The sequence below is a fragment of the Parasteatoda tepidariorum genome, chromosome 8 (genome assembly GCF_043381705.1).
Source record: "Parasteatoda tepidariorum isolate YZ-2023 chromosome 8, CAS_Ptep_4.0, whole genome shotgun sequence".
NCBI lineage: Eukaryota > Metazoa > Arthropoda > Arachnida > Araneae > Theridiidae > Parasteatoda > Parasteatoda tepidariorum.
The window spans coordinates 64,249,810-64,273,417 of record NC_092211.1 but is presented as its reverse complement, the minus strand read 5'-3'; the positions used below and the strand labels follow the sequence as shown (position 1 = coordinate 64,273,417).

At 29.1% G+C, this 23,608-nt stretch overlaps 1 protein-coding gene across 1 annotated transcript in view; it reads left to right on the top strand.

The window, feature by feature from the left end:
* LOC107437684 (protein madd-4) overlaps positions 1-23,608 on the top strand; it is a gene marked incomplete in the record, with an annotated part of 287,088 nt that overhangs the window by 198,858 nt on the left and 64,622 nt on the right. Inside the window, 1 exon segment of the mRNA XM_071184129.1 lies at positions 21,341-21,470. Within this exon segment, the coding sequence (XP_071040230.1) occupies positions 21,341-21,470 (130 nt within the window).

Here is a 23,608-nt window from a genome sequence, read left to right as displayed (position 1 = left end):
TTGCGCTCCACCTGATTTTTGCATCCCCGTTCCGAAAAAAAACTGGATTAAAAAAAAAAACGTTCCATTCCATTGTTCTTTCCAAAAATATAGATAGCTATGGACGTAGAACTCATTTTTCTTTACTTTTGTGGATGTGTTAGGCTTAACTCATATTTCGGTCTCATCACTGTCGTTTTACAATTGGATTTGCATATTTTGCCCATTTTGCATATTTTGCCCTCTATCACACCCATATATTGCACAGTAAATCTTCCGGTTTCTGTTTAGCATCGAATAAATTTACCGGCTGATTTGCGAGGAAAGTAGATTTCGTCGCTATAAATTAACGTGAATACCCATGTGTTTTAGTCCATTTCTAAATATGTAGCCTATGTAAATATGGAGCGGGATTTTCATGCGTAAAGTTGAACGACTGTTTCATTTAGTCAATTGCATTATTTATTTTGTAAACAGTTTTGTTTGATTTTCTTAGAAAGATGTCATTGAACTTGTTGTGTTTTTTTTATCGTTTCCAATTATGGCGTTTTCCTTTTAAGATGATTAATTTTATGGGAATGGTAATTTTAAGGTTAAACGTGGAAAACACGAAAATCTTTAAGGCGAAATTGTTATGGAGATTTAAAAAATGAAAATAACGATTTTCAGCACTTACAGCCTTTTCTGTTTGCACTTAATTAAAATATAATTAATTAGTACTAATATATTTATGCTATTAACATGAATTAAAATATAATCAATTAGTATTAATATATTAATGCTATTAATATTAATTAAAATATAATTAACATTTTTAATTAATATTAATTATTATTTTTAAATAATGTAACTATTAATATTAAATCTTTTTAATTAATATTAATTAATAATATTAATTAGTAATATTATTAAGGCTAATTAAATGTATTTCAATTAGAAGAAAATAGAAAGCTTTTAAGTACTGAAAATCGATATTTTAAGTCTACATAACAATTCTTAATAATTTGTATTTATTAATTAATTATAACAAATTAATAATTAACATTAATTAGAAATATTTTGGCTAATTAATAATTTGCTTAAATAAAACATAATTAATATAGGGCAAAATTAATAATAGTAGCATTTTTAATAGTGGCAACTATTTCAAAGATTGAAAATTCTGAACTATGAAAAAAACTATTGATATTATTAATGTAAAGCATTTGCAAAGGACGAAGCGACGCATTTCTTAAAATATGGTAAACATTACTGGATTTAAATCTAAAATGGAGAAAAACTCCCTGACCTCTTCGAGAAAGTAATTAATTAGCATTAATATTTTAATGCTAAACGTATTTTGTCATTTAAAATTACATTCCTGAAAATAATGTAAAAACTTGTAAGCCTTACCATTCAAAATTTTTCCAACCATTTTGAAATAAAATAGTAAGACATAACAAATATTTACTAAAAGTTATAATTTGCATGGAATTTTCTTTGGATAAACGATTTTCATAATTGTCTAGAGAAAGTTTTCTATTCGCTTAAAAAGTTCTCGAGAAATGGTAAAATATGCAAAAATCAAAATTATCATAAAGGGGTTCAAACATCGGACAGCTCTCTTGACCAAACTATAGGGACCATATTTCCCAGATTGCGACTGCCCCTTATATTTTGAGAATCAAAAATCCGAATCCGTCTTAAAAAAGGTACGTTTATTCAGAGAAAACATGTTTTCGTGTATCATTTCGTATCTTAATATATAGTCTGTACTAATTAATTTGCATATTTGGTGTCATCCCCTCAAACCTTTAAGATTGAGTATCCTAAAATGTGAGGATCCAATAAATAGATCAAAAGTTATTCAGTGAGGTCTGTTTTTTATTTTCGCACTTACAATATTTTTTTCGAAGCGTTTCTCAAAATATGGTAAATTTTACTGGATTTATTTCTAAAACGAAAAAATATTTCCTGACCTCGCTAAATAAGTTGAAGTAAAATTGAATTATTGTATATAAAATTTTCAATTCATAAAATTAAAGGTTTGAGTTTGTGATTAAATAATGCAGCGTGAAATTTATGTTTGCCGTCAAGCCGTCAAGCTAACTGTGGAAAGTGTTTGTGGTTTTCTTCTTCATGTAACGCAAACGCCAGTTAGTTTCATCAAAAAGTCCTCCACAAAGGCAAATTTCTCCCAATACTTAATCCAGGAGTTCCCTTGTCTTCTGGATTGGGTTCAAAAGTACAAGGCTACGGAGTTAAACTTCGTTAACCCAAAAAATTGGGTTGGCTGTTTAACGACGGTTATAAAATAAAATAAAATCTTCTCATCGCATTTAAAAAATATTGAGATTAAAGAAAAAAATATTTTCTGAGGCTGTTAACCGACTAAGTGCCTTAAATTGTCAGTTTAGAAGACTTCTATTTTTCAATGTTACACCAACATTTGTTTTAGTTAGTAATTTTTTTACGTGGATAGATTACTAATTTTACAGTTAAGCTTTTGAGTGCTCTGTTGAGAGCATTGGATTAATCCTGACACAGTCGTTTCACAATTTCCGAGCCAGTGATTGATTAAGTTTAGCGGTTTATTACGATAACTTAGATATTTAACTCAATAAATTAGCATATTTTAAAGGTAAATTAAGTAAAATTTTACTTAGCATAGTATGAAATCAAAGACGAATTTGTGTTTTATACAAAATCTTTTAATTTACGCATAATTCATCGACTTTCATATTTTCTTAGAGAACTATTCAGTGGAATAGTATTTTTCTCTATTCTATAGTCTATAAATATAATCTTGGAAACAAAATCCAATTCTTTGAAGTGCGTTCTTTTCATTTTCTGCGAGAATTTTAATAAGAAATTACTATATTACCTTATTTACGCTTCATCTTAGTTATTCCTTACAAAAAATGTAAGGTGTTTTTGAGGTTTATTTGAGGTTGTTTTAAGGTGTTTAGGTTGGTTGGAAGTTTATATGAAGTTGACTTCAAAGACAACCTTACAAAATAAACCTCCGAAGGTGTTTAATCTCATACACCAATATGAAGTTGCTTTATTCATATTTGAGGTAGTTTTGAGGTTGATCGAAATGTACTTTAAAGCAAATAGCTTATGAAGGCCGTGTTTTAGGTTATGTTTTTTTCACACTTCAAGCAAATAAGAATGAGGTGTGAGGTGTGAATAATTTCACTCGATGTCAACTAAAAGTATCGCTGAGCTATATATGAGGTTGATTTTATAAGGCATAAATGAGGTTGAAAGTGAGATTCATTAATGAGGTTATTTTTGGTGCTAAACTTAACTTTTTTTACTACCTCAGGTGTGTTTTTTACATCTGTCAACCTCAAAACACCTTATCTTTTTGCAAGCAGAGAAAAAAACGTGTTTTATTTGCCAATGGTTTTATATCTACGATGATTGTATATGCTAATATTTATTGTATTGCTGATTGTATATTTGAATAGGGGAGAGTGGGGTCAATTGTAACAGGGTACGATTGTAACAGAGCAAAAATTTCGAGTGTCGGGTTCTAGATTTGGTTCCTAGGTGGCGCACAAGGTGTATTTAATAAATCTACATGTACACCCCTGCTGGCAACCATTTTTATGTACTTTTGAAAGAGTTACATCACAAAAGATATTTTCACGCTACGTAAGTACTTTTTTTGGTATTAGAATATTACATTGTAACAAATTAATTTTGTTTAAACAAATAAAAATTATTAACAGAATATGTAAGTTGACACCTTAATTAACATTTCAAAAAAGAAAAAGATTAGTTTTGTTAATTAACTAGCATTGTTTTTAACAAATGAAGCTGAAATGGCGTCTTGGGGACGATTGTAACAATAAGTAAAGGAACGATTGTAACAGCTGAAAATAAATAATCTTATATTTGCAAACCATTACTTAACTCTTTAAGAACCACCAATAGTTTCCTATATCATTTATATTATGTTGCATGTGCATTATTTTATTTGTCACCTTTCACAGCATAAATCAAAATTCTTGACCCCTTAAAGTTAAAAGTTTAACCGTTTAGGTCTCTGCTCATTATTATTTTTACTCCTAAAATATCACTACTATTTTGATCAATAAAACAATATATCACAGCTATGATAATATGTATAATTAACTATGTTTCAGTTGAATTTATGAACTGTTACAATTGACCCCGTCAGTGGGGACAATTGTAACAAGTGCACGACTGTCAAAAATTGTTAATAACTAATATAATAACATTTAAAATAACGTATTTATTTTTTTTCTAGTAGAGGATAGTCTTCTTTACTCGTCTGTCAATTAATACTAATAATATATTGGATTTTTCGTTAGTTAAAAATAGTTAAGTAAAAAATGTTACAATTGACCCCACTCTCCCCTACTGATTGTTTTATATGCTGACTTAGCCAATATCTTTCTTTATTGATATTTTTAAAATTCTTTTTTTTTGCTTCTTTTTTTATCCTTTTTTTTATTTATTTTTTATTTACAATTGCATTTTGCACACTTACATCTGTATTTTCCTGTTATACTTTGCGGTGCATGAGGAATTGAGTAATAAATATAATTTAAAAAATATACTGATCGAAGTTCATCAATAGTATTTTTAAGCGGCTTGATAATAACCTCAAACAAATAACTTTAGATGTTTTGATAGCATAAATGTCTAAATGTATAATAGATTCTTGAAATGATTATATATCCTAATTAGCAATGTTTCTATACTAATGGAATTTATGTTGCCATAGATATCGAAAACAATCTAGATTTTAATTTTTAATGCACCAGTAGAATAAATAAACATTCTCATTGTTTTCTTTTCGAGATCTTTGACCTCAGAATGAAATATATTGTATACTATATTTATAGAGTCACGCGATAAATGTATTGATCTTCACTTATGCACAAATCTGAGCATGTTGAATTAAGTCTTAATATCATCATTAGTGGCTCTTTTATATATTAGAATTTGACTTTGCGAGGGATGTAACCTCGTGCCTTCTTGGTGTACTAATATCTTTCTTTTGTAGCATTTAGCATAGAAGAAATCTTAAGTACCTCATAACTGATTGATGATTTGAGAAATTAATTAAAGAGAAACTGAAGGAGATGTGCACAATTTGCATCTTTTTGCTTATAGCACAAGGATTCTTTTTATGATCAAATTTTAAAATAAGGCATAAAGGTCATCAACAATAACCTTTATAACTGATTTTAAAACTTAATCATAAAAATATAAATAATTATAATAATACTAATAATAATATAATTCCGACAGAAATATTGTTTTAAGACTTCACCACATTGTTGCGGCTAATACATAATAGTTGTTTTTTAACAATCGCTTATTTTTATGGTAGCGCCACCTATTGACAAAATTTGTAACCACATTTGAACTTTGTTGTAAAATATCTTAAGGGAAGCTAATTTTCAATCCAGTGGCCTTTAACGACAAACTCAGGTTTTTGAAAATTTTTCCTCTTGTCTATGGTTTTTCGCAATTTTAATGCACGTTTTTGTTTTTTCTAAATTTGTTACTTGAACTAAAAAAAAAAAATTTAAAAAATTAAGATTTCTTTCTTTAAAAAAATGCTGAAAAAAGAGAGAGGGTTTGTTAAATTCTACTGGATTGGAAAACATCCCAACTTGGTTACCTTTTTAATTAAAAAAAAAATCAAAGTATTTCAAGATTTAAAATGGTACATTTAAAATTTAAGAGAATATGTAAGTATAAATTCATATTGCCCAAGTGAGAATGGATTTAATTTTTATTTCTTAAATATTCGCATTTTCAGATAGTGTGCGCTTTGGGGGTATTTTTATTTCACAAAACGTAACAATGCAAAAGAGTAACATAACCTACGTCAGTGGTTACCAATTGTTTTTAGTTACGGAACCTTTAAAGTTCGAGCTTCTTTTGGTGGAACCGGACTTTATAAAAAATAGCTCATTAGCAGCTGTGAATATGCAAGAAAAAAAAAAGAAAACAAAATAAATTAATTTGGAAACATTTAAAGTGAGTATGAAATTTATTAATTGTTTCAACAATTAATACTCTTTAAATTAGGTTTCTCACCAGGCAGTTGAATTCTTAGGTTTAAAAAGGGTTCTCGTTTAGAAGTTTTTGGCACATATACAAGTCAAATTGAATTAAATAAAGTCAATTATTGGTTTTAGAACTATGTTAAACTGCTAAAATGATTATCGGAGAAAAATAACTCTTTATTCTTGAATTTGATTATTTTATTTCGAATTTTAAAATTCAACGAGACATACTTATGCATGAATGGAATAAAAAATAATAATGGATTTTTTTTAAATGTTTTTTTCGTTGAATAATTTCGTAAAAACCACGAAAACATTAAATAAATAATATATTATTGATTAGCCTATTAACCCTTTGACGCAGATGGGACACCGGTGTCTCCTACGTGTATTTTTCTCCCGATGATCTAATTACAAGCAAAAAATATTGCGGTGAATTTCAATTATAAATAATAGTCTAATAGTCACTAAAATATATGTCAGATTATGGGAATTATATTTGTACTAAAATATTAGAGGCCGGGATAGCCTGGTTGGTAAGGCGTTGGGTGCATGTCCAAGAAGTCGTGAGTTCGATCCCAGACAACAGCAGTACATGCCGACTGGTGCACGTTAAATCTGTCCGGTCACAAAGTCCTCCATATTCCCATAACAAATCAAATCTCTGTGGTTACTAAATTTGAGATTGATCGTTCCCTGGTTTCTGGTCAAAACTACGATCTGTGGATGAATATAAACGGGCTGTAACATATGTTTGTGGCAGAGGTCGAATTCTTGGACATAGACGGCGCCACTGGAGAACAAGAAGAAGCACACCCCTTTGTCTCAACGGCATACGACGACAACAACAACTAAAATACAAGATGCACAAAAAAAGTAGTTTGAAAATGTTTTTTTCTTTAAATTCATATTTAAAAACTTATCAATAATTGATTTTATAAATTGAAGAAATTTCGATGTTGATTTACCGTTTCTCTTAGATCTTAATAATAGCAAATAAATGCAAATTTGAAAAATTATTGTTTGGAAGTGAGCCGCGTTTGGAATATTTTACCTTTAACGCGAATAAATAAATAAATAAATGGAAAAAAAACGCCAAAAATTATTAAAATGCTAAATATAATTTTTCTGCACTTAATTTGACCTAAATTAATACAAATTATTGAAAAAAGGATGATGAATAGGTTTTACAAAAATTCTGCTTCAAAAGCTTAAGAGCTTCAAAAATAATTGCTAGTTAAACAAAAAGTTCTGACGCACGGAACCCCTGTAATCTTTCCAAAGAACCCTAGTGTTCCACGAAACATCTTTTGGGAACCGCTGACCTATGCCTACACATTCTCATAACATATTCATAAACTTAAAAAGAAGTGTAATTTATTTTTTCTATTCGCGTAACGAAAAAAAAACCACTTAAAAAGCAATAACTAAATATGTTTCGAACACATAACCATGTAAACAATTAAATATCTTTTAAAGAAAGAAAATATAATAGAAAATTGTCTCGGTATTTAACGTTCATTTTCAACACGGTCATTTTTCTTATTTACTAGCTTTTATAATGGATGCATGAATACCAAAACATTAGCGTGCCTGCAGACACAACTTTAAAAGCTCACGTTAATGTTTACAGTTTTTATCGATATAAAGCACTGCACGACATTAATCGATTGGTAAAAGATTCATTCACTTTCGCTAATCATTAACGTAGGTCAGTAACTTAGGGGTTTTTTTTCTGTTTAATTTTGGTAAAGTTGTTCATTCATATTAACAATACCGCCCCCTTGCATTAAACTTTACTTAAACAATGGACATGGTTCAGCTATAGAATAGAATGAAGTACTTTTGATTCTTCGTGACTATGTCAGTAGCTTGTAGTAGTCAAGAAAAAACATCAAAATATCATTATGTATATGATCTAGATCGTGATAAAATGTTTCCGTCAATAACAGGTATTTTGGAAAATATGGTGTGGTGCGTTTGCACAGTTGGTGTTAAAAAGTTAAAATTAGTATGTTTTAATCTTATATAAAATCGATGTTCTCCATTCTAAAGATAGTTTTTTAAAGTTATTTTGTTTCAAAGTTACATTCCCTATGCGCCGCGATATAGTTCGATTAGTATATTTTTTGTTCTCCTTATTGTCATATTTAGGTTTATTCTTTGTAATATATTGATTGTCCAATTTAGGATTTCTTTTTCGTACTGGTTGTCAGATTTAGGTTTTATTTTCCGCTTTGTTCCGTGATGATTGTCTGAGTTTTAATAATGTTGTTTTTTTTTTGTTTTTTTTTTTTTTTTATTTTTNTTTTTTTTTTCTTTTTTTTTAAGATTTGGAAAATTCTTATTTATTGCAATTAATTTTTTAAAAAAAAATCATAAACTATAGGAAATAGAATAAATAAATAATAATTGTTTCGGTCATTTTTTCAAAAAAAGAAATTTTTTTTTAAAAACATAGATAAAAAAATTTGTAACATATTTATTTTTATGTTCTTAATCTGAAGTGTCTCAAGATTCGTTATACTTAAACATTTTGTATTCGTATTTAATTCTCTCGGTTTCAAGCACCATTTGTGAAGCAAACGCGCAAACCGAAAACTCAATTAGTGTTACTTTTTTCTGAAGAATCCGTATCTGCAATGAAAAATAGTGGTTTATACTTAAGATTTTAAAATTGTCCTCACTTTATTCTGAGGGGATAGGGGTGTAATACCAAGTTTTGAAAAATTGGATAACTTTAAAAAAAATATTGAATGCCTTTTTACTTTTTCAGTCCGAAGTATATTTCTCGAGATAATTACCATTTTCACACTTTTTTCATACTCTGTATAATAAAAATAATATCTTCTTCGTAAGTAGTAAAATTATCTAACTTTCTTATATCAATGGCGATTTAAACATTTTGTGAGATTTAAAAAAATGTTTTTCTAATAATTAAAGTAAAAGAAAGAATATTTTTTCACCTCAGTTTTTTTTTTTCAAAATGAGCGAGTAACTGTTTTTCCGTTACGACCCTTTTTTTCTTTCAAGAAAATCTGATATCTGTATTTACAGTGTCATCTTAACTAAGTAAAATGGTATCAATAATAATTATCGTATAATTAAGATCGTCTTAATAACAATCATATTAAGATCATCTAAATAATTAAGATGGCAACTTAAGTACAAATATCATATCTTAGAAACAACAACTCAACTTATTTAATGATAGTAATGATTATTTAACTCATAATCATTATCTTAATAATAACAACTAATATATAACAATTTATAAGTAGCATCATTATAACTCCATATAATTAAAAATAATATGTTTGCGAGCATTGCGAGTTCTTATCTTACTTTTTAGTTCTTATTAAAGGCGCGTTTAATATTTTGTGAGTTTTGTAAAGGTACTTTTCTAAGCCATTTTGCTAATGATTCAAATAAAGGAAAAATTTTCTTTTTTTATTGCGCTTCTATCTCAAAATGAGCGAGTAACTGTTTTTCCGTTACATCCTTTTTTTTCTTTCAAGAAAATCTGATATTGGTATTTACAGTGTCATCTTAAATAAGTAAGATGATATTAATAATAATCATCGTATTATTAAGATCATCTTAATAATTAAGTACTGTAAGTACATCTTAATAATTAAGTACTATAAGTACAAATATCATATCTTAGTAACAACTCAACTTATTCAATGATGATAATGATTATTTAACTCATAATCATTATCTTATTAATAACAACTTATAAATAACATCATTATAACTGCATACAATTAAAAATAATATCTTTGCGAGTAACAAAATTCTTATCTTACTTATTAGCTCTTATTGATGACACGCTTAAAATTGTGTGAGTTTTGTAAAAATACTTTTCTAAGCCATTTTGCTAATGATTAAAACAAAGAAAAAATATTCTTTTTTTATCGCGTTTCTATCTCAAAATGAGCGAGTAACTGTTTTTCCGTTACGATCTTCTTTTTTTTTCTTTCAAGGAAATCTGATATTTGTACTTACAGTGCCATCTTAAATAAGTAAGATGATATTAATAATAATCATTGCATAATTAAGATCATTTTAATAACTAAGCACTATAAGTACAAATATCATATCTTAGTAACAACAACTCAACTTATTTAATGATGATAATGATTATTTAACTCATAATCATTATCTTAATTATAACAACTTATAAATAACATCGTTATAACTCCATATAATTAAAAATAATATCTTTGCGAGTAACAAAGTTCTTATCTTACTTTTTAGTTTTTATTAATGGCGCGTTTAAAATTTTGTCAGTTTTGTAAAGATACTTTTCTAAGCCATTTTGCTAATGATTAAAATAAAGGAAAAATATTCTTTTTTATCGCGTTTCTAACTCAAACTGAGCGAGTAACTGTTTTTCCGTTACGATCTTCTTTTTTTTTCTTTCAAGGAAATCTGATATTTGTACTTACAGTGCCATCTTAAATAAGTAAAATGATATTGATAATAATCATTGCATAATTAAGATCATTTTAATAACTAAGCACTATAAGTACAAATATCATATCTTAGTAACAACAACTCAACTTATTTAATGATGATAATGATTTTTTAACTCATAATCATTATCTTAATTATAACAACTTATAAATAACATCGTTATAACTCCATACAATTAAAAATAATATCTTTGCGAGTAACAAAGTTCTTATCTTACTTTTCAGTTTTTATTAATAACGCGTTTAAAATTGTGTGAGTTTTGTAAAGATACTTTTCTAAGCCATTTTGCTAATGATTAAAATAAAGAAAAAATATTATTTTTTTTATCGCGCTTCTATCTCAAAATGAGCGAGTAACTGTTTTTCCGTTACGACCCTTTTTTTTTTTCTTTCAAGAAAATCTCATATTTGTATTTACAGTGTCATCTTAAATAGGTAAGATGATCTTAATAATAATCATCGTATGATTAAGATCATCTTAATAATTAAGTACTATAAGTACATCTTAATAATTAAGCACTATAAGTACAAATATCATATCTTAGTAACAACTCATTATTTTTTTTGTCGTATGCCTGTTTAGGCAGAGGGGTGCGATTGTTCTTGTTTTTCAGTGGGGCCATCTATGGCCAAGAATTCGACTTCTGCCACACTATTCTTTCAATCACAAGCCCGTTTATAGGGCGGGTCACATTCACACACACAAAGGATAAAGGACACAGAACACACAGAGAGAAAGAAACATTCATGCCTTGCCGGGGATTCGAACCCAGAACCTTTCTGATGCAAGGACAGTTCCCTGCCCCCTACACAGCCGGTCGGCACTCACCTTATGCAATGATGATAATGATTATTTAACTCATAATCATTATCTTATTAATAACAATTTATAAATAACATTATTATAACTCCATATAATTAAAAATAATATCTTTGCGAGTAACAAAGTTCTTATCTTACTTTTTAGTTCTTATTAATGGCGCGTTTAAAATTTTGTGAGTTTTGTAAAGATACTTTTCTAAGCCATTTTGCTAATGATTAAAATAAAGGAAAAATAAAATATTCTTTTTTTATCGCGCTTCTATCTCAAAATGAGCGAGTAACTGTTTTTCCGTTACGACCCTTTTTTTTCTTACAAGAAAATCTGATATTTGTACTTTACTGTGTCATTCTTAGTGTCTTTAATATTTTTTCCAATAAAATATTTCAAAATGAGAAATGATTATTGAGCCGCGAAAGACTAAAATTGATTACGTCTAGCAAATTTGAGTCAATTTGTAAAGATTGCATTCACTTTATCATCTGAAATCCTTGACTAATACTTACAAATACTTGCACATCTATCTTGCGAAACAGGGGCAAACTAATTTCTTTTCTATTCAATTTGCAAGATAAATGTACAATTTAACGATTACTTTGTATTTTTTTTTAAAAGTATTTGTTCTCAGTAAATCATAAGATTATTTTCTTTTAAGAACTAGCTAATCCTGTTTAGTTCCGTTATGTGAAAGCGTCATTGTCTCAAATTCAGTGCTATTCTATTATGGAAATGCATTTGGGATTTAATACTTGAGATTAATCCTTTTAAAGAAATGCGTATAGTTTAATTTTTCTGTTGAGTGTGTTGAATAGTTAAGTTGGGTTAGAAAAATAATATGATCGAATAAATAGTGTGTAATTGTGTAAAATAGCATTTGAGTTCTGAATTGGATATTGTGTATTTTGAATTTGATTTCTTTAATGTTTGTTGGAAATATAGACATAAAAATTAAATGTAATTTTTTTAATTAAATTTTATTTAATTATTTATTAAATTAATTTTAACATTCATGTATAATAAATAGAGTAATTATATAGATGGAAAATAAAATAGATTATTTGATAAGAAATAATGAGATAAAATGCAGAATTAATGCGTCTGAAATATCTTTCGGCTGATTTTCGAAAGCTCTTTTGTCACATAAAAAACATTTTTTAGAGAATAATTTATTAATTTTATAACTGTTGAGAGTTTGTTACAGTTATTCATGAGTGTTATGAACTAAAAGTGACTGATAACGGGTAATGATATAACTTTTTTAATAATTGAAGTCCCAGAAGTTTCTATAAGCCATTACTAAGCACATAAAAATTAGCAGAAATAGAGAATCAATAATCGATTTCAATAACTTTCATTCAGGTGGAAAATTTCACCGAAATGTCGATTTAAAAAAAAAAAAGAGTTTTATTATGCTTTGAATATTTAAGCTATCTACATGTTCTAACTCCTAGATAATTTTTACGACTGGATGACATATAAATATATAATTGAAAATGCATAATTAATTATTAATTATAGTTTTACTTCGTGTGTAAAGCATTTAAACTAGGGCTTTTTGCATTTCCTTTGTCAAAAATAATTCTAAAAACAGACTTAAAATGTACAACGTGCAAATACAAATAAATAAATAGACCACTTCGAATAACTTTTGATATAATGATCAGATCTTCACATTCTGCGACTCAAACTTAATGGTTCAATATGCTAATGGTTCAAATATGCTAATTAATAAGTGCAGACGATATTTTCTGCTATCCCGAAATATGGGGCCTAGCCGCTATTTTTGTATGTATATATATATATATATATATATATATATATATATACCTNGGGCTAAGTTTACTATAATTATAAAAAAATTTAGTTGAATTTTCTTTTTTTATATATATATATAACCATCGTTGAACAGCCGACCAAAAGTTTTGGGTTTACGACTACAAATGTTCAACTCCACAGCCTTGTAATTTTGAACCTAATACAGAAGACAAGGGAACTCCTGGACCAAGTATTGAGCGAAAGTTACCTTCTTGGAAAACCACGAGAACCTCCCATTGTAAGCCTGACGGCAAGGAGACTCTAACCCATGATCCGTTTACCACTGAGGATATTTCACGTCAGCACTGTGGTCGGTGCAAGCGGGATGCAGAAATCGTATCGACCAGCCATCGCTGAGATTCGTACCTAGTTCACTTCATTAGAAGGCAAACGCTCTATCCCCTAGGCCATCGCTGCTGTTGCAGCAATCTTGGAAATATGGTCCCGATAGTTAAATCAGGAAAGGGGTTTAAAGTTTGGATCCCTTGATGATAATCTTACTTTTTGCGTACTTCACCACATCTCGAGATCTTTTTAAGCGAATTGAAAAGGGCTTGCACACAATTATAAAATTCGTTTATCCAAAGATAACTCTATACAAAAAATAAATTCTAATATAAATATTTATTATATTATTTAATAATAGTGAAAAGAATTTTAAATTTTAAGGTATAAAAATTTTTACATAATTTAAAAAAATAAAATTTGATATGGTAAAGTACAAAATTTGAGCTGTTTCTAAGAAATCGAATTTTAAATGCATAACTAGAACGTGAAGATCGGATCATTAGATCAAAACTTATGCAGAGTGGTCCATTTTTTTTTGCGCATTACAGGAATTTTCTATTGAACGTTACTTCAACGTTATATAACGAACAATAGTGAGTGGGAGAAGAGCTTCCGAGTTACATAAATACTATGCCGGTCAGGTGGCCGAGCGGTCAGCGTGCCAGACTGTGATGCCAGTGGTTGCGGGTTCGAATTCCGCTCAGAGCATGGATATTTCTTTCTGTGTGTTCTTCACTATTGTTTGATGTGTGAATGCAGTCCACCCTATAAACGGGCATCTGCGGTTGTAAGGCGTGGGTAATATTCCTCGCATCCGTCACTTAGTTTCACAGGTATCCACTGGGTAAAGTAAAGTCCCGCAGTGGACTGATCGTTAAGACGCGGCTCCCAGCAGATCACCGAAGTCAAGCATCACTGGCTGCTGTCAGTGTGCTGGTGGGTGACCACTCGGATCAGTCTGCGTAAGGACCGAGGGTGTGCGGTATCGGTCCCCGTTAAGCTGTTCTACCGTAAAGTGCTCGACTTCACGTGCAGTTGTCGGGCTACCGAAGCGGTGGTGCCATCTTCTCTGCAGAGGATCAAAATTGTGATGGCATGGATCATCCTCAGAAATTTTTCCCAGACCGTCGCCAATAGCTCATTATGCAGCTCTGGTGCGAAGTAAATGAACTACAACAACAACAGCGTTAAATGAGTAATACTTTTGGCATCTTCCGAAGTGAAGAACGAAAGTTCAGTGACTGTCGTTAAAAAAACCATATAAATATATTAATACAATTTGATAAAATGCAGGTTCATGTGCTGTTAGATGTACTGGAAGTTCAGCTAAAATAATTACTGCGTTTCCTAAATTAGAAAACAAAGTCTTAAAATGTACCTAACAATTGTGATTTTTAAAAGGAAACAGAAATAAGTTCAAAAATTAAATTTTACGTTGATCAATTAAAAAAAATGCATGCAATCAACTAATCATTAATAAGCATACACCATTTATCCTCTTACAATTCTCCTTTCCTTTTAAATGACGGAAACCACTAAAAGCTCTTCTCCGAAAACAATAATGTTCTGCAAAACACTAGAAATGGCATATTCATAGTCCAAAAATAATAACAGGAAAAAAAGAAAAGAAGAATAAAAGTAAGACGGAGTCCAGAAAATATCACTTTTATGAAGCTTAACCCAATATTGGAGTGAAGAATCCAATTTAGGTGCTTGCTTCAAAATGGCGGGTCCTTTAACTTGACTTCATTCTGCAAGCATGATATTTTGCGTGACTAACTTAATATAAATATACAGGTGGAAGAATGGAGCCCTCCCTCATTCTCAAGAAAAATGAAGGGGGTGGTCAGAAGTTGGGCCTCTGCCCACCTGACCGGTATATAGAACAAATAAATAATGCAAGCTTACTCTACCGTACATTGTTCTTTTTTTATGTATCTGAGTGTGCTCTTTCTCGTGGGTAAAGACAAGAGACGTGGCTTTTTAGCAGAAAAAAATTCTTTTTTTAATCGATTTAAGGAAGAATTTTTTTCTTCCTAATGTCGAGTCAAGAAAATTGAATATACTAACAGAAACTTTAACAATAAAACGGTGGCATTTTTTTAAAAGGTATGTTACAAGTAATTACTTATTGTACATATTTTTTTAAAAAATATCATTTATATAATTTTTCGCACATTTTAACTGAGGTACCAGTGAAAGCTTTTGTTGTAGAGTAATTCTAATCAGTTTCTTCATTTGGTCAATTTTATCCGGAATTAATTAATCTCAATCTTATCAGAATTAATTTAATAGTTGAAGAGTTTAGAGGACAAAAATGCTCTACGAAGTTACGCATGTTCTTAGGGTTTTTCTAAAGAGTTATATAAGATTAATGTTTAGGGGTCTTGAAGAGGTTACATATGATTCATGATCTTGGAGTTTTCTGAGGGGTTATATAATATTCATGTCTTAAAGAGTGAAATAAGGTTCATGTTCTTAAGGAACTTTCTTAGGAGTTACATAAAATTCATGTTCTTACAGGGTTTTCTAAAAGGTTACAAAAGTTTCGTGTTCTTAGAGGTTTTCTGAAGGTTACATAAAAATCGTGTTCTTAGGATTTTTATAAGGGGTTACATGAAACTCCTATTCTTAGGTGTTTTCTAAGGACTCACTTAAGGTTCATGTTCTTGGAAGTTTTGTAAAAGGTTGCATAAGTTTCAAAATCCTAGAAAGTACATATCTTCTGTAATTTTAAAAAACAAAATAAAAGAATTCCCTTATCGAAACATATAAACGCATTAAAAACAGCAATTGAACAATATTTATACAATTTTCCTCCAGAACTTTAAGAAATCTATTTATTGTCGATGTGTTTTCGAGGGCTCTTTAGAAAAAGTTGATCTCGCGATGATTAGAATAATTCGTGATAGTTTTTGAGGAAATAAAAAGAAAAACATTTTCTGTTGTTGTTGTCGCAGGATATGAGGCACTGGGGTTGTGATTGTTCTTGTTTTCCAGTGGCGCCATCTATGACCAAGGATTAGAATTCTGTCACAACCATACGTCACACCCGTTTATAGTGCGAACCCCTTCATTCATCCACAGATCGTAATTTTGATCTGAACCAGAAAACGACCAACCTCCAATCCAGTACCCAAGAGGTATTATTTGTTATGGGGACATAAACGACATTGTGACCCGACAGATTTAACGTACACCAGTCACCATTTACTAGTCTTACCAGTCACCATTACCCTAGTCCCTCACATTATCAGCTCAGGTCGTTTCCAATGGTATTAGTCAGATAAATAAGTGTTTGAATATGAAAAAAAGGTTTGTCAAACATCTCAAGTCTCTATTTTCCATTATTCATAGTTAAAAAACATTAATATCATAAAAAGTCCTCATAAAAATATTCTAAATATAATGGAAATATTTTAATTCTACAAAATAATTTAATTAAAGCATTACGTAAATCGACCGCCCATTGCACGACATTAAATCTAAAAATGAAAGTATTAGCAGTTTGAAATTTAACAGGTATTTTATAAGAACTTCAAATATAACACGCCGTAATCTTTTAGCCGTGGTGGCTCAGGGGATAAAGCGTTAGCCTTCAAATGAGGTGGGTTTTAATCCCAACGAATTCCGGACCCAGCTCGCACCTACCTCAGCGCTGACGAAAAATATCCTCAGTTGTAGACGGATCATGGGTTAGAGTCCCCTTGCCGTTAGGCTAACCGTGGGAGTTTTTCTGGATTTTCCTCACCATATAACGCAATTGCGGATTGCGGGTTAACTCCATCAAAAAATCCTCTACGAAGTCAAATTTTGCTCAATACTTCATCCAGGAGTTCCCTTGTATTTTGGATTGGGTGCAAAATTACAAAGCTACGAAGTTGAACATTAGCAGCAGTAAACCTAAAATTGTATCGGCTATTCAACGACGATTTATGATATAAAAGAAAACGCAGTAGTCTTTTTGTCATTGTTATTGATCCGGTTGAGTTTAAAATTTTTTGAATAACTTAAAATATATGATATATAAAATACTATAATTCAGTTTGCATCATTTTCTGAATGCAAAGAATTCTAAACTTATTGTAAAGAAGCAATAAAGGATACCACAAATCTGTAAGGAAACAGTTCTATCTAATCCATTCATTAGTTCAATATCCAATCTATGAATTTTGTATAATCTATCACATTACAATAAAATTCTGTTCACTCTTTTCAAATTATCAAGTTTGTTTTCTATGGCATTTATAGTATATCGATTGATCTATTACAGTTCTATCCTATCCCCTTAAATCTTTTTCCAAAACATTAACATTTAAATTGTTCATCCAAAATTCTATCTTATCTCTTTTAATAAAGAAGTTCGTTTTCAAAAATATTTATATTAAAATTGTTTTATTACAGTTCTATCTAATCGCTTCTAATAATTAAGTTCGTTTATAAAAATCATTTACAATAAAATTATTTTATTACCGCTCTATTCACTTTTTTTTATCTTATAAAATTTTCTGAATCTTTTATATTTGGAATTTCCTTTCACAGTCCTATCTAATCTCTAAATAATGAAGTTCATTTTTTAAATTATTTACAGTTTGTTCCTTCTATTATAGTTCTATCCAATCTTCTAAAATTATCAAATTCGTTTGTTCCAAAGTTTGTTTTCAGAAACATGCGTATCGTTTTATAACAGTTCTATCCACTCTCTTTATATTATAATATTTTCTAAATCATTTATTTGACTGTTATTTTACAGCCCTATCCAATCTCTTTAAATAATCAGGTTCGTTTCGAAATAATTTTTTGTATTTTGATTGGTCTTTTATAGTTTTATACAGTCTCCTTAGGTTATCAAATTCTCTTTCTAAAACATTTATACACATTTATATTTAGAGAATATTCAAATCAAGCAAAGATAGCATTTAATTTACGTCTTGCCTTCGATGATAAATCTTTGCCTTGATCTCCATTTTCAAGCTCCAGCGTTGAAAAGAATTTCTCAGTTTAAATTTACATATAAGAAACTAATATATTTTCAAATACGTAACCTCTTAGTTGCCCCTCGTGGGGTCGGTGTTTTTCGCGAACGAATAAACTGATTCAGAAATAAATCAACTAAAAGAAAAACATGCGAACTAGAAAAAAAAATGGCGATTCTTTCTTTGCTATAAATTTTGCTTTTTACTGGATTAATTCTTACCCATTCTTACGTTATTTTTGTTCGGACAAGACTAATGAAAAATGACTGTCTTTTATGCTGCCAACTTCTGTTATAGAAGAACATGCAAGGAACTTTTTTTTCGCCAACCCTTTGCCAGTCTGTGTGCATCTATCGTTTGGGTTTTTTTCTTTTTTTTTATTCCAAGATAAGCAGTCTTTTATTAATACATTCTTACTTTCTTCCTTCCAATGCTTGTCAGAAACTTCAGTAAATCTTGAAGAGAGGAAGAAATAATAATGAAAAAAAAAGTTTCTATCTTAAAAAAAGACGTCTCTGTAAGGATAATATTTTATAGTGTTGAGGTAATTTTTCTTACAAGCTTTCGCCTGTTTAGAGTGGATTCATCACTGATGTTTCTAAACGTTTACTTTCATAGTTTTATTGAGATTAACATTTTGCTGTAGCAAATTTTGTAGTGGTTATGACCTTTTAAAATATTCTCAATTTGCGCTTAGAATCTAATTAACCACTGATTTTAAGCGTATTTGTCCTAGATGTGAAACTCAATAAAATTATTTTAATAAAAAGTTGTTTTTTCTTTATCTATAAAAGCAAGCTTAAAAACGATGGCAAAGTATTTTGAGACAATTAAACAAGATATGTTTTATAATGTTAAACTGTTGCAATTAATTCAAATAGTTAAAATTATGTAATAATATATTTAATGTATTTAAAGTTTTAATTTATTTATATTTTTCTAGTGTGGGAGTAGTTTTCCTTACAAGTGTTTAGAGTGGATTCATCTCTGACGTTTCTAAGCGTTTACTTTCGTAGTTTTATTGAGATTAACATTTTGCTTTAACAAATTTTGTAGTGGTTATGACCTTTTGAAATATCCACAATCTGCGCTTAGAATCTAATTAACCACTGATTCTAAGTGTATTTGTCCTAGACGTGAAACTGAATTAAATAATTTTAATAAAAATTGTTTTTTTTTTTCGCTTACAAAAATAATTTTGAAAATGATTGCAAAGTATTTTGAGTTTAGGGAAAATTACACAAGGTATTTTTCATAACGTTTTCAATTGATATTAATTCAAATAGTTAAAATAATGAATACAGTTTATGTATTTCATGATTTAATTTATCGATATAAGTAGTTTTCCTTTTAAGTGCTTACAATGGATTCATCGCTGACGTTTCTAAACGTTTACTTTCGCAGTTTTATTTGGATGAACATTTTGTTATAGCGAATTTTGCAGTTGTTATGACAGTTTTAAATATCCTCAATATGAGTTTAGAAGCTAATTAACCACTAATTTTAAATATGTTTGTCCTGGACGTGAAACGCAATAAAGTATTTTAATAAAAAGTAGTTTTTTACTTATAAAAATAATTTTAAAAATAATTGCAATGTATTATAAATTTTGGTAAAATTGGACAAAATATGTTTTATAATATTTTTAACTACTACAGTTATTTTCTAGTGGAAAAGTAGCTTCCCTTGCAAGCATTTACAGTGGATTCATTATTGACTTTTTATAAACGTTTACTTTCGTAGTTTTATTGAAATTTGCTATTTGCTGTAGTTAATTTTTTCTGGTTAAGGCTTTTTGTATTTAGAATTCAATCAAACAATGACTTTTAATGTATTAAGAATCAAGCAAGTGAAACTCAAAGTGTCTTAATAAAGAGTAATTTTTACACTTTACAAGGCAAGAAACACTTTTTAAAATAACTTTCAAACAATCGCCGAGTATTTTAAATTCGCAATTTCTAGAAAAATCGAATATTGTATATTTCAAAATAGTTTTAATTAATATTCATATAAACAATTAAATATATAAATTTCTAATGTAATATTACATTCTAAAAATTTAAGTTTTGATGTATCTACAATTTATTAGGGAAATAGTTTTCCTTACAAGTTTTTAGAGTGAATTCATCGCTGACATTACTAAACGTATTTATAGACCAATTCTAACAAATAATAATAACAATGTTATAAGGCCTAAGAAATCTAAACTAACAAATAATATTATGCCTGGGAAAATTCTGGTAAAATTATCATACTGTGGAGTAAAAGAAACTATAATTGTGGTTAATAAACCAAAATATACGGCATTTAAACCATTTATTTGGTAATTTTTTTGCTCTTATTGTAACGGCATACGGGAAATTCTTGTTTTCAAAATTATATTTCTCAGTACTACCCATTTAAGAAGAAATACAAAGGTGCAAAAGTAAATTTAACCGAATAAATGATTTTTATGTCATGCTCTAAGGTATCATGATAAAATCACCAATTCATATATTATAAAACTATATTCTATTGTTAATTTAACCGAAATCATTACGCAAGCAATTCGTTAAAAATTGCCGAGCTTTATAGTGTCCCCATAGGGCCAAAAACACGGTACATTTTACCATATACTGTCAGTTTAGACCAAACTTTTTTTTTTCTCAGTGTACAAATTCCAAGCAATCAAAACATTTGAATATAATTTAATCATTGAGCCAATAGATTTTAAAATTTTTACTTTAAAATAAATACGTGGTAAAAAATACCAGGTACTAAGTAATAAGAAACTCTAAAATCGTTTAAAGTTATCACTTAGAGTTTTATATTACATTTGATTTTTGTTCTTAGTTTGGCTATTAATATCGTATTAATGTCTGCATTCAATTCAACGCAATTAAAGTCCTATGATTTAAGAGTTCATAACATTATACATTTTTGGTAAATATAATATTTTCATTTCAGGTTATCAAATGTCAAGACCTATTTGTCTGAACAAGGCTAACGAAAAAGAAGTGGATGAATTGTTATGCAACAGAAGTGAAAGGAAAGTACCAGAAATCAAAGAATGTAACCCGCATAAATGCCCGCCAGTGTATGTCATTTTATAAATTCGATATACTTACTTAAAGAAATATATGTTGTGTATAGTTTTTCTATGGTAATAACTCCCTGCCACAAAGTCTGAGGCAGCCTGATGCTATGGAAACAAGAATAGCGCATTTCAGGGAGGGTTGCTTCTCTTCCCTCGAGGATTAACACGGTAGACCGAAGAAAAAGATTACTTTTTTCTCTCCGATCCGAGCCAAAACTTGTCCTAAACAATGACCCCACACCCCTACTTGAAATAGTTATACCTCGTTTCCATAGTCACCGCCACGGGTCCAGACAAATAGCAACGGTAGTTCTTACTTTAGACAAACTATACATTTTCCGCTTAGCGAAAAACACAAACGTTTTATGTATTTTAATTAACTTACTAATAAAATAATTTTGTGAAAACCCGAATATTAGTTGCTAGGTCATATCCCAATATGCGATCTATCTGTACAATAGAAATTTTTTTAATAGTTGAGTTAAGTTTGTTCTTTTAGTACCACTGTCTAGAATACATTTGCCCGGCATACACTTCACCGATGTTTCTTTAAGGTTAAGTGCCACTTCCCGGTATACATTTTCTAGACATACCCAACTATGATGTCTTTTTAAGTTGAAGTCCCATTGCATGATATACATATTTCTTGAAATACCCTACATTGATTTTTAAGATAATGGGCCCCTGCTCGGCGTACCTTACACCAGTGGTTCCCTAATCGTGTTCCTCGGAACTCTAGGATTCCGTGGAAGAGTAGAAGGGATTCGTGAGTTAGTACTTTTTATAACTGGGGATGAGTTTTAAAACCTCTGGTTACATTGAGACTCAACCTATAATTTATTTAATCTTTCGGTTGCTTTTATTAAATAATTTCAAGTAAAATAACAATGAAATAGAAATGGTATTTTTAGAAGAAAATATAATATTTTTAATGGCAATATATTGAACAAATTATGAAAAGAACAAGCATTTATAAAATACTGCATTAGTAATTTCTATCACTCATTTTAAAACAAAAAATATAATTTTTTATTAAAGAATTACTTTTCCTAATAACCGTTTTCAACAACAGTTTTCAACTCGAAGTAAACCATAATTCAGCTTATTTTATTTATTCATATTTATACATCAAAAGCAAATTCACAACTAGACTAGATATGGAGCAAGGACTGTATATTTAACTGTCGGAGGTAAGAGCTCATTTAAGAATATTAATGACAAAGCGATGAAAAATATTAATTTCTCAAATTTAATATTTCAAAAAAAGTTTTTTTATTATAAGGTTCACATTTACCATAATTAACTTTATTTAAAAAGTCTGAGTTCCGCCGAAAGAAGATTGATTATTTAGGGTTTCATAGCCGGAACACTAATGTTTTTCATAGCCCTACACTAATGCTTTTTAAGGTTAAATTTCACTCATGACATGCCCTGCCCTGATGTTTTTTTTAAAAGTTAAGTGCCACTGTCCAGTATACTCTACCATACTATACTATAGTAGCGCCACCTATTGATCTGTAAAGTAACTACTCAAAACGATCGCATATTGGTACAATACCAGTTTCTGTTTAGTTCCTAGTATAAAATTTGTTAAAATTCGTCACAAATTTGTGCTGTCGGTTACCATGGCTTTAAAGTATGATTCATCCAGTAGATAGATTAATATTTAGTAACGCATTTTTTATTTTTTAAGTATTGATCGATATATTTACAAAACCAGTTTTTAATTCAGATATTTTTAGTAATTTTTATTTTACTGTTTATTTACTTATTATTGTTATTTTAAATCAGAATATTAATCATATTTGCTAATAAGAACTTGCAAAGTATAGATTGTGGTACTACAAAATATAGATTAAGCGCATTGAATAAATTACAGTAAAGTTTAAAATAATGTAGTATAATTTTTAGTTCGGTCAAAATTATTCTTTAAATGCTAATAAAAGTTACTTCGAACACAGATTAGATGTTAAAAGCATTATTGAAATTATAAAAAGATGTAATTGAACAATTTTAAAAACCATATTTTCATAACAACTAACATTAAAGAATTTAAATCTGCCGATTTTTACGGAATGAAGCAATTATATTCTGAGGGACAAAATAAATAAATAAATACTTATGTATATGTTTTAATA